This window comes from Pezoporus flaviventris, unplaced genomic scaffold, assembly GCF_033815535.1.
Source record: "Pezoporus flaviventris isolate CSIRO_AGI_PZ_B2104156 unplaced genomic scaffold, CSIRO_AGI_Pfla_v1 ptg000129l, whole genome shotgun sequence".
In the NCBI taxonomy this organism is placed as follows: Eukaryota; Metazoa; Chordata; class Aves; order Psittaciformes; family Psittacidae; genus Pezoporus; species Pezoporus flaviventris.
Genome location: NW_026892677.1, coordinates 4,064,956 through 4,077,567, shown reverse-complemented (window position 1 = coordinate 4,077,567; position 12,612 = coordinate 4,064,956). Strand labels below are relative to the sequence as shown.

Below are 12,612 nucleotides of genomic sequence, written 5' to 3'. Positions count from 1 at the left end.
TAAACACAGAATGTGAACTTGCATTTGTTCTTGCATCGTGAATAATGACATTCACGTCATCTCATGACTTGGGTGCAGCACTTGGCATTCTGTCACTTAAGGTGTCAGGTTAAAGTCACACAGTTGTGCATTAAGCAAAGCACAGCTTGGTGGGGACACACAGACTGGTCTCCAGTTGCAGCACCGAGCTGACATTTCTGGAGTCAGCTTTAAAGAAAAGCTGTTCTTGCTGTGGATCAGAAGTAGACATAGAAATCAGACACTGGTTTGGGTTGGAAGGGGCCTTAAAGCTCATCCGGTTCCAACCCCTGCCACGGGCAGGGACACCTTCCACTAGAGCAGCTTGCTCCAAGCCCCTGTGTCCAACCTGGCCTTGAACACTGCCAGGGATGGGGCAGCCACAGCTTCTCTGGGCACCCTGTGCCAGTGCCTCAGCACCCTCCCACGGAAGAGCTTCTGCCTAAGAGCTCATCTCAGTCTCCTCGCTTGCAGGTTAAAGCCGTTCCCCTTGGCCTGTCCCTACAAGATCTGTCTGCATTTGCGTAGCTGTTGTAGTTGCTCAGAGCTGTGCTCTCACAGGAGGTTTAGCTGCTGGAGCCCTCACGGCTGCTCTGTGAACAATCATAAGGCAAATGCCACTCTTCCTTTTGACATTTTAACTGTCTGCGGAATGCAGTGGGAGTCAGTGGGAATGATCCAACTGGCACAGCACTGCATCAAGAACACGATTCAGAGGCTGCTCGTGGCAGTAATCAGGCTCTTGAGTGTTAGGAAATGTAGTGAATTTTAACAGCAGTAAATATTTCTGTAATATTTCTTGTAAATAGTGTTTTGTTAAGCTTTATTTAAATGGGCTTAATGAATTGGAGGCTCTCATTCATCTGATGGAAATCAAAGCCATTGTAGGAATGTGCCTCGTATTGTCAATAGAAGCATATCAACACCTCATTGTGAAGCGGTGATCCTGGATTTAGGAATTGCAGGCAGTTCCTATGGATGTTGTATGCAGGCAAGTTTCCCCCACACTTCTGGGGCAAGATTTGTGCTTCCTGTTTCATATTTCTGGCAGTCTGCCTGTTCCTGTTATGGTTTTGCTCAGTGTTCACTGACTGGCACTTAGGAGCTGTCAGGAATTTTCCCTGTCCTTTTGAACCAGCTAAAATGGAGCAGGTACTGGGTAGAATGGATAAAAAGAAACTTGGCCTTTCCTCACTGTGGCTGAGAGGTTTGTAATGAGCATAGAAGTCATGTGCTGGATACTGAGGTCAGCGTATTTCAGTGCAGGTTAGTACCAGTTGCAGGAGCATGCAGCAGGTTTGCAAGAGGAAGTTTCTTAGAAGGAAATAGACTTGTCATGGGCTCTGTGCAAAAAGTCATGCAGGATGAGCTCTGTATGGCTTGATTTTGTGCATCATGTTATTGAGACTCTGTTCCAAAGTGGTTAGTGCGTCCAGAAGTGAGGTTGTCTGGACTTGATCTAAAAGTTTCCTGATCTTTCCCCTTCTAGTACTCACTTAGCTGTTTGGATTAAGGTACAGGGGATGATGTGGTGTGCACAACAGTCACATCCTCACCCTTCCATGAGCTGTAACTGTCCAAGTTTGATGTGTCATTTAGCACACCATCAGTGCTCTTCACTTCTAGATAAAGTATTGCCAACTCTGTGCCTAAAATAGAATCCTGGAATGGTTTGTGTTGGAAGGAACCTTAAAGCTCATCCACTTCCAACCCCCTGCCTTGGGAAGGGACCCCTTCCCCTAGAGCAGGTTGCTCCAAGCCCCATCCATTTAGAATCTCTATTTCTTAAGTATACCTAGGAAGCATCCTGTGTTTGCCTGGTTGTGGGCATTGATCTTTAGCTTGAACTTCATCGGCAAAGTTGCAAATGTACTTTTAAAATTACAGCTTATGTAACACTTTTTAGTAATTAATTCTAGGACATGGGGCTTTTAGGAATGTCAAGTATTGCAAGACGTGGGAATACGCTGCAGGAACTGGCAGTGCTGCGTGAGGCACATGTCTCTCATTTGGATCCTTATTGTAGCTTGTAGTAGCTCGTGCTTGAAGGTATTGCCAAACTTCACATGGCCGCCTCTCAGCATCACTCTTAGACCACAGTTGTTGCTGAGGTTTGCCTAAGAGAGGGATGATAATAAGTTGCCTGAGCACTAAAAACATAATTGCAAATAGGATTTGACCAGGCACTGACTTAAGGCTGTAGTAGGAGGTAGCACTGTGTAGTGTGTATTTAACAGGCTGGCTGACTTGAACTTGTCACAGTGATTTGGGTCCAGTCATAGGATAGTTAGGATTGGAATAGACCTTAAGATCATCCAGTTCCAGCCCCCTGCCACAGACAGGGACACCTCATGCTGGACCAGATTGCCCAAGGCTCTGTCCAGCCTGGCTTTGGTGTGTTTGTCATTAAGGTTGTCAGAAGATAGAGGGGAATCTGTTCTTCTTTCTTCTTTCCCTGTGAATTCTTAGGTTTACTAATAGGTGATCTGTGCCAAAGCTGTAGAATAACTTGTTTTAAGAGGTTAGGCCATGAGAAATTGTCTGACTTTGGTATCTATGTATACATACATACCTGCCCAAATAATGGGCCAAGCCCAGCAAGTCAGTTTGCTGCATTTGGTTGGATATATCATGAGCAGCCTCAGTGTTGTCCTGTTGGTGTCATAAATGTGATTTTAGGGAAATAAAATGCTACACTTGGCATTTTTGTTACAGATACAGGGCATATTAACAGAACTGTACCTTTCGCTTTGGTATGTTTTAGTTTCATGCAGAAGTGGGAGTGTTGCTGCAGGAGCATAGCTTTGTTGATCACATCCCATATTACCGTCCTTTGAGGCATGTTTTGGAGAGCATTTTGGAAACAGATGGGATTTTCAGTGTTCAGTTCCCTTCACTGAGTAGCTTTTCAGCATTAGCAGCTCCTTTCTTTCAAATAAAATGTGTTTTCATCAGCAAAGTTCTAAATCTTACAGAACAAGAACTAAAACTGGACAGCCAGAACTCTTAGTCTGACAGGTTCTTTAACTCATCTGGAGTGAATACACAGGCAGGCACTTGAGCTGAATGAGGCATTAATGCCGGAGTGGAATGGGAATGTCTTCCTGTCTGGGCAGACCAGAAGCATGTATCGGGAAACTAAAGTTGCTGTCCTTGTTTTCATTCTGGCCTGACCTGTTAGAGCTTGAGAGTCCCTGATGTAAATGAGGTAGATGTTGTATCAGGTCTACCTCAGGTACCCCTTGAGGTAGGTGTTGTATGACTGATATTTGCAGTTGAGTTGGTATTGTGGAATTTCTCTGCTTTAGAGCACTACTGGAATAATGTAACTTTTATCCATACAGACTTGCTAAGTAGAGCTGATAACTTTGCAGAGAAATGTCTTGCACTGATAATCCATTTCCCCCCCGCGTTTCTTCTGCAAGCCTTCTAATCTCAGTATTGAAAGTGATGGACTCTGGCTGAGCTAAGAATGCTTTCCTAAATCCTGGATTAACCAGCAGTCTAGAGGTTAGTGTGCTTCTCTGGCAGCTCAGGTTGTTGGGGGGGGGGTTCCTTGGTGGTTTGGGCTTATTTTGGGGGAGTCTGTTGTTTGAATCTTGGTCTTTAAACCTGAACGGGAGTGAGAGCCTGGATTGATAGTTGGCTCTCTCCCTTCTGATCCGTTTTTGGGTCTTGGCAAGCAAATTGAGTGAAGGGTGAACTGGAGTCTCAGTTTCCAGCCTCATGGCCCCTGTGCAACTGCTGACTCTTGGGAGTTAGAAAGAGGTTTGGCTACAGAAAATAGTGGGGATGGCACAGGTGACAGACATGAGAAAACCCTTACTCTTACTTTGTTGAGCTGCTGCAAATAGGGCTGCTTCTCAATAGAGAATTAGAAGTAGTCCATTTACTTAAAGATGGCTTTAAGATCACTTTTCTCTTTCCTCGGTTCAGCATTACATTGCTCTCTTATGAAGCAAGTATCTGAAATAGTCTTTATGTTTGAAGGAATTTCTGAATTTAGGAAGTCTTATATTAGAACTGATTTTGTTAACACCACGTCTTGTTGATGGTGTATTCTGGTAATTTGTAGAGTGGTTTGTGTTGGAAAGGACCTTAAAGCTCATCCAGCTCCAACCCCTGCCACGGGCAGGGACACCTTCCACTAGAGCAGCTTGCTCCAAGCCCCTGTGTCCAACCTGGCCTTGAACACTGCCAGGGATGGGGCAGCCACAGCTTCTCTGGGCACCCTGTGCCAGCGCCTCAGCACCCTCACAGGGAAGAGCTTCTGCCTAATGTCTTATTTAAATCCACCCTCACAACCTACCCAGCTGAGGAATGCATTCAGCATGAATGGTCTTGATATGAAGCATGGTACAGAAATCGGAGATTTCCAGGGACTCTAGAAGACATTAGGGTGTTGTGCCCCCTACCCAGTGATTTACAAAGCACACATAGTGTGTGTGTAATTTCTCTTTAATTCAGTTTGAATTGAGTACCCTGAATGTTAACGGCAAAGTTCAGTTAGTAGCAGTGGTGGTGAACTGAAGAGAAACTTTGTGTTCTGTACCTCTTCCAACACTGTTTTAAACCATATTTTGAGTAAAAAAACAAATCCCAAACTCAGTATTTATTAAAAAAAAACCTTTTAATAGATCTGTTTCTTGGGTCCAGTAGTTTGTTTTTAAGGTAAGGTAAAAAGGGAGATACAAAAGTCAAACTGGGAATGACTGACTTTCCCTCAGTACTGCTGATCAAATGAAACTCCAGTGAGCATGTTATGCCTGGTATTTCATCAAGGGTCCTCAGCACCACTTCAGAGCTGCCTTTTGGTATGCTGTATCTTCCAACTAGTTTGGATGGTGGAAAGGGTCTAGGAGGTGAGGTAAGTGTAAGTATGTTCATAGTATTATGTTTAAATAAAGAAATCTAAGTTTGTTGGTGTGCAGTTATGGTCTGCAGTTATGTTAGGTCTGTATCAGATTAGATAAACTGTTAAATAAGGTAGCTCGGTCCAGAATAGCTCATTCATCAGCTAAAATTAATTGCATTGTGTTATGTTTCCTCTTCAGGAGTTGTAGAAGGGGATTTAGCTGCTGTTGAAGCTTACAAGTCATCAGGAGGAGACATTGCCCGGCAGCTGACCGCAGATGAAGTGCGCCTCCTCAATCGCCCCTCTGCTTTCGATGTGGGCTACACGCTGGTGCATCTGGCCATACGCTTCCAGAGGCAAGACATGCTGGCAATTCTGCTGACAGAGGTGAGTTACTCTGTCCTTGCACATCTTTAGTAAGAGCCTCATGTAACGGCACTGTTTTTTGCAGCCAGTGACATGTAACTCTCTGTTAGAGGATAGAGCCTAATACTGTTAGAATACATGAGCTGCTGCTTTGTGCCTTTGATGCTTCTCCTTAAGAAGCGAGTTTAGGACTGGAGGTATGTGGTGGTCTTGAGGCTGTTCAGTTTTCTCATCAATGAGCACTCTTGGCACACGTTTTGACCTCGCTGGTGGTGGAAGTGAGCTATTGTGAGGCTTCCTGTGCTTTGGGTGGGGGAGAGGAAATGCTCTGAGAGCAAAACACTGACATCAATGGCAGCATGGGGCTTTCTGAGTTTCGTTAACGAATAAGTCTACCTGATCTGTCTTCCCTGGATTTCTTGGGAGCTTCTCTTCCAGAGAAAGGCTTTGTGAAATTGCTGATTTTCCCCACTCTGCGATTTTATGGTTCCTTTCTGTGGTCTCTTGGTTCTTGCACATTCCATTTCCTTGTATATTTTGGGATGGTCCACCTCGCTTCTGGTGGTCTGTGCCCTCTTACTGGGCCCATAAGTAATTCTGTTACCTTCTTTTTGTCTGTTTTCTTCATCTTGCACTCTGGTTCCTCTGCTCATTGGAGCCAGGTTTTTATTCTGCCTCCTTTCCTTTTTTGATGCTTAATGCAGTTCTGAAAGCATTAAAAAATGTAACATGCCCAAGAAGTGCATAAGGATGATGGAATGCAAGGGGTTAACTAATTAAAAAGGGTAAATGAAGCAAGACAAATGTAACTAAATCTTTGAGAAGAGTGTATATATTTATATATGGCTAATATCAGTAATTTTGTGCTGTTTACATAGCTCTCTGGATGGATGGATGGAGTTCTACATTTAGGAACAGCTTGATTTGCTGAAATAGCATCTTACAGAGGTTTCTGTCTGGTTTTTGTCTCAGTTTCTAGGAATATATCCCATATATTACATCCATAATACATACCATTTATTTAGTATGTATTTTGTAGCAGCTTAGCAGTGTTTGAGCCACGTGATGCTTTGCTTTGCTAGGATATTTATTAGTGAAAATAAGTATATTAAAGGGTGTTCTAATACATCTAGTGTCATCCTGTGTCACTTCACTGTGTCACTGAATGAATTCCTGCTGCCAGTAATGAGAAGGCTGAGTGGAGACCTCGGGGCAGCTTCCAGTATCTGAAAGGAGCCTACAGGGGTGCTGAAGAGGGACTCTTCATTAGGGACTGCAGTGACAGGACAAGGGGTGGTGGGTTTAAACTGAAACAGGGGAAGATCAGTTTAGATGTAAGGAAGAAGTTCTTCCCCGTGAGGGTGCTGGCACAGGGTGCCCAGAGAGGCTTTGGCTGCTCCATCCCTGGCAGTGTTCAGGGTGAGGTTGGACACAGGGGCTTGGAGCAAGCTGCTCTAGTGGAAGGTGTCCCTGCCCATGGCAGGGGGTTGGAACTGAATGGTCCTTTCAAACTGAAACCATTCTATGATTAGAAGCTGGAGAAACATCAGCTACATGATGAATGAGACATTGATTCACTGACAGTCACTAAATATTTACTCTTTCAGGGTAGCAATGTTTATCCCTCTGTTGCATTACTAACAAAATCCTGTCTGCTGCTGGTGGTGAAGACCCCTAAATCTTTGCATTTAACTAGAAATAATACTGAGTGCAATAACTGTGTTGTGTTACAGGTATCCCAACATGCAGCCAAGTGCATTCCTGCCATGGTGTGTCCAGAGGTAACAGAACAAATTCGTCGTGAAATTGCTGCATCTCTTCATCAGCGAAAGGGAGACTTTGCTTGCTATTTTCTGACTGACCTTGTAACATTTACATTACCTGCAGGTACTTACTAAAGTCTTACTACTAATGGAAGCTACTTCTCATCACCTAGTTGGGAATTGCTTGGTTTAGATGTATTCTTCGACTGTCTGATGGTATTTTGTGTGTATAGCTTTTATTTATTAAGTTTTAACAGTGTAGGTCAGATCTAGTAGTTGAATTTGCTTGTTAATGTACAGTATATGTACACTTCAGCCTATATCTTATTACTGTGAATATATGTTGTTCTCTTTAGACACAAAGAACTTGAAGAAAATTAGTGTATTTTATGGGCAGGCTGTGTTTAAAGTTTAGACCTGAGCCCAAACCTTTCTGGACTCTAATGTGATGTCTCATGTAGTCACTGACACTTCTGTGTCAGCTTTCATCCTTTTGCATTTGTACCAGGCTATAGCAGTAGCACTATTTGAATACTTTTTAAGTACTCTACAATCAAGAGTCTGTCTGTTAAACAAAGAGCTATTAGAAGGCTTTTCATCTTCAATAGCCATTTCTTTTAATACAAATGCTACCAGCGATAAGAAAATGTGTAAATGCAATCTGTACTAATCAGAACATTAGTGTTCTTTATAAAGCAGTAGCATTGTAAGAATTGTGTTTGGAACCTTTTTGGTTGAGTGTTGCCTTATCTCCTCCTCCTCAAAAAGTCTGGATAATATTTACCACTTGTCTACCAACTCTCTGACTGTGGTGCTCTATTCAGTCTTATTCTGTGGGTCATGTATGAGAGGCAGACAGTGTGGGTGTACAAAGTGTTTAGAGACTTAACACTTCATTGCTGTTCGGGGGAGAGAAGGGAAAGGGGCAGAAGCATTATTTCATAGCACTCAGGAGAAATGTTGCTTTCACCACAACAGAGGGATTTTAGTGTTTAAGAGACACATCTTAAACCACTGTGCAGCCTTTCAATGCGTGTAATAGCATTTAAATAACAGGAATAAGAATGCTCAATGGCTTCTGTGCATCAAGACACTCAATGTGTTTTCACTTCCATCACACTTAATCACCTGAACATCTTTTGTAGTCAGCAGTTAGTTGGTCTTAAGACAGCATTTCCATGGATGGGAGTATAAATCCCACAATCCTGTTCATATACTACGTATATGATGTAGTTAAGAACCAGTTTCCACTTGATCTTTCAAATAAATGGATTGGATCCTCCCAAAGAGCCAATGCACGGGTGTTAGAGTGCAAAACTTCTAAGTTCATTGCTGGCCACTGTAAGCTGTTTTAGTTTAAAACCCTCAAATCAGTCTTCTAAAGAAACCCACCCCATGAACACCCTGCCTGCACCAAATAGTGTGTGTTAGTAGCAACTCGTGTGCCTAAATGTGGGCTTTGCTTCTACAAGCGCATGGGGATTGGACATCTGAGCAGGACTGGCAGGTAGGACACTGGAATCGAGAGCTCTGTGTGCCCTTGAAATACCACTTAGAGCCCAGGTATTATCCCCTAGACTGCCCAAAGGGATACTAGATGTCCCTGTTTAACTATTTGATTTAATACCTTAACATCCACGTATTTAAGTTTCATAATCATGCTGAAGCTGGCAAAGTTTCTGTAGGTGCTGATCCTACCAAGCTTTTACTACTTAACCTGCATTGAAATGCAGGCCATGAGCAAACCTTCAGGTGTTTGTATTTTAGAATGTGTGACTGTGTGGTGTGTTACATGATACAAGAATCACAAAGGAGTTTTGCCTGTTACAGAGTTTTCAGAGGTAGATCCATAGTTGCAGTTTCTCCCTGAAGACATCTTGCAACAGTTGTCAGAAGTGGCATTTTCCATGTTATACCTCAAGAGTTTCCCCTTTCCTTGTTTTCTAACCTGCAAGCTGTGGCCTGTAAACCATTGGTGTTCTATTGAAGTCTGTGTGAAGTGCCTCAGGAAGTGTATGTTCTGTCCAAGAACAAGGCTCTTGGCAAGCTCTGCCTGTCCCCCTCTTCCCAGGGAGGGGAAGCCATTCAGATGGGTGGAAAACTAGTGTTTAGGATTGAAGCTGTCCTAAATATAGTAGGGTTGAAAATACTTCTTTTTCCACCTCCAAGTGGTTCTCTGCTTCCTCCTTCAGAGAACTCCATTCTTGTCCTATGTGTGCTGTGCCCATCCTTTCTGCATAAAAGGTACGACAGTCAGTCTGAGGTACAGTTCTACTTCAGTGTGCTCTCTGAAGCCTGTGTTCACAAGTGACAGGTCTGAAATAATAGCAGCTTTTCAGAGGAGGCATTAGGGATGATAGGGTGCAAGCTGTTGCATAAGTTCCCCTGAGCATCAGCTGGTAATGTGCCTCTTTTATAGTAACATGAAGTGACTTTTGTATTTGCTTTCTATTTTCCAGACATTGAAGACTTGCCACCCACAGTCCAAGAAAAGCTATTTGACGAAGTACTTGATAGAGACGTTCAGAAAGGTAAGTGCTCTGAGAACAGCTCGAAGCCCTCCTTGCTTTGCAATAGAGATCTCTGTTACTAAAAAAACCTCAGTGTGTGTGACTTTGTTGCCTCAATTTGCTTTAAATGTAGATTTGATGCTTTCAATTTTGTCTTCACTCTGGACTTATTTAATACTTATGGGCTATTTATGAGGCAGAGAGAGAATGGAGCCTGTGTAAATCATGTTTGTAGTATATCTTTGAATTGGAAAGATCTTTAAAGCTTTAGTTTTAAGCTTTTACATTTTGAAGATGCTAACAAATCTTTCCAGTTCAATAACAGCCCTCAAACAAATGACATGATGCTTTGCTTAAGGCTGCGGTTTGGTTTTGGGGCTTTTGCCTTCTTTTCTAAACAGTATTTAGCCCAAGGAATGCCTTTAACCATTGTAGTATTTTTGTAGTAGGAAGGAAAATTTAAGTTTAATGACTGTAAATGGGTAATTTGTTGAGTGCTTATATTCACTGAGAGTTCAAATGCATATAGGTTTTAAGAGAGGGTCTTGTCACGTTGCAGAGCTAGAAGAGGAATCTCCCATTATTAACTGGTCGCTGGAGCTGGGTACGCGCTTGGACAGCCGGTTATACGCACTTTGGAACCGCACTGCAGGGGACTGCCTGCTTGATTCAGTGCTGCAGGCCACGTGGGGCATCTACGACAAGGACTCAGTGCTGCGGAAGGCTCTTCACGACAGTTTACACGACTGTTCACATTGGTGAGTGGTGATGTGTCAGCTTTAAAGGCAGCTTCCTGCGTAGCACAGGAATTGGTAGCAGTACAATATTACAAAGGAACACCACCACCACTGCCCAGTTTACCTCAGACATTGAGTCACAGTGTGATTCATGTAGTAATGTAGATGTAGCTTGTTTCTAAATGAGAGCACTGGAAACTTGGATGTTCTGAACTTGGTGACAGCAGTGTGTGATATAAGGAAGAAGTTGGATGGGGCTTGGAGCAACCGGGTCTAGTGGAAGGCATCCCTGCCCATGGTAGGGGGCCGGAACTGGATGATCTTAAGGTCCTTCCCAACCCAAACCATTCTATGATTCAGCAAATAGAATTTAAACCAGAGTAAAACATTTTGTACTTGTCAAGAGTGCACTAATCACAATTATTAAGACTGGAATTTCCTTATACTCGCAATGTAAATCATGCACGTGTCATGCCCTGGGGGAAGCTTTGCAGAAGATTGTTAATAGTAGATAGCCTTTTATTCCTGCCTAAACTTTTCCAGTATTTTCATTCCATCTGCTTAGTTACAGCTTTATTTGGTGTTGCTCTTTTTGTTGTTCTTCTGTCTGCTGTAATAATGGCAGAAAAGCACAGAGCATTGACATTTAACTGCTGCTGTCACGTGGCCATGGAATTAAATTATTGTTCTGTAAAACAACTTTGTTGGTGACCTTCTTTAGTCCAGTGCTGTGATTTGCCTCTGCTGGAGGAAAAATTCCTGCCGTTGGACCCCCAGAGGTATCCAGCAGCTCTCAAGTGTGTAATGGGACTAAGGGAAGAGTTCGATAAGGACTAATAGAGAGAGGTTCTCCTCCCCCTCTACTCCGCCTTGGTGAGGCCGCATCTGGAATATTGTGTCCAGTTCTGGGCCCCACAGTTCAAGAAGGACAGGGAATTGCTTGAAAGAGTCCAGCGCAGAGCTACAAAGGTGATTAAGGGAATGGAACATCTCTCTTATGAGGAGAGGCTGAGGGAGCTAGGACTCTTCAGCTTGGAGAAGAGGAGACTGAGGGGTGACCTCATCAATGTTTACAAATATGTAAAGGGTGAGTGTCAGGATGATGGAGCTGTTTTTTTTTTTCAGTGATGTCCAGTGATAGGACAAGGGGCAATGGGTGTAAACTGGAGCATAGGAGTTTCCATGGGAACATCAGGAAAAATTTCTTTACTGTGAGAGTGACAGAGCACTGGAACAGGTTGCCCAGGGGGGTTGTGGAGTCTCCTACGTTGGAGATATTTAAAGCCCACTTGGACAAGTTCCTGTGTGATGTACTCTAGGTTACCCTGCTCTTGCAGGAGGGTTGGACTAGATGATCTTTTGAGGTCCCTTCCAACCCTTAGGATTCTGTGATTCTGTAATAATGTGAGAGACAGGTGGTTTGGTTTTCTTATGTTCTTATGCCAAGTGAGTCCAGAGGAGGCCTTGGAGATGCTGTGAGGGCTGGAGCAGCTCTGCTCTGGAGCCAGGCTGAGAGAGCTGGGCTGGGTCAGCCTGGAGAAGAGAAGACTCCTGAAGGGGAGACCTGAGAGCAGCTCCAGTGCCTAAAGGGGCTCGATGAAACCCAGAGAGGAGCTTTGGACAAGGGCCTGTAGGGACAGGCCAAGGGGAGTGGCTTTAACCTGCCAGAGGGGAGACTGAGATGAGCTCTTAGGCAGAAGCTCTTCCCTGTGAGGGTGCTGAGGTGCTGGCACAGGGTGCCCAGAGAAGCTGTGGCTGCCCCATCCCTGGCAGTGTTCAAGGCAAGGTAGGACAGGCCTTGGAGCAAGCTGCTCTAGTGGAAGGTGCCCCTGCCTGTAGCAGGAGGTTGGAACTGGATGAGCTTTAAGGTCCCTTCCAACCCAGAATACTCTGTGGTTATAGTTGAAGACAAGAGAAACACTATCAGCAGATATACTAGAGAAAGAGCAAGAGGACTGGCTCTATGTGCAGTGCAGGAGTAGCTTTTGTGATTGCTGTTCCCAGCTACCTGCTGTTTGGAGAAAACTCCCCAGATTAGCACCCAGAGCTGGATTCAAAGAAGTGGTGCTTTAGTAACAATTCTCCTGAGAATCTAAATGAATCTGTCACTATTTCAAAGCTGTTCAGAGTGGAGCACACATCTCAACCAGGCAGGAATGTCCCTGGCATCACAAGCAATTCCTCTGCAGACAGAACAGAAATTTATGATAGATCAGGTTTTGTTCTTTATGGTAACAGAACCAAGTGTGGTATCTAAAAACATGCTGCAAACTATGGAGATTTAAACCAATCTTTCAAATTGTTAGTGTTAACTGTTGTTGGCTTACTGCTGTATCTAACATAATCCTCATTATTTAGCGTGT

The 12,612-nt window shown here is 43.7% G+C and overlaps 1 protein-coding gene across 1 annotated transcript in view; it reads left to right on the top strand.

Annotated features, from left to right (window-relative positions):
* ZRANB1 (zinc finger RANBP2-type containing 1) overlaps positions 1-12,612 on the top strand; it is a 48,052-nt gene that overhangs the window by 21,940 nt on the left and 13,500 nt on the right. Inside the window, exons 4-7 of the mRNA XM_061478578.1 lie at positions 5,073-5,260; positions 6,973-7,126; positions 9,462-9,533; positions 10,072-10,270. Coding sequence (XP_061334562.1) covers positions 5,073-5,260; positions 6,973-7,126; positions 9,462-9,533; positions 10,072-10,270 — 613 coding nt within the window. The remainder of the gene's footprint in view (positions 1-5,072; positions 5,261-6,972; positions 7,127-9,461; positions 9,534-10,071; positions 10,271-12,612) is intronic.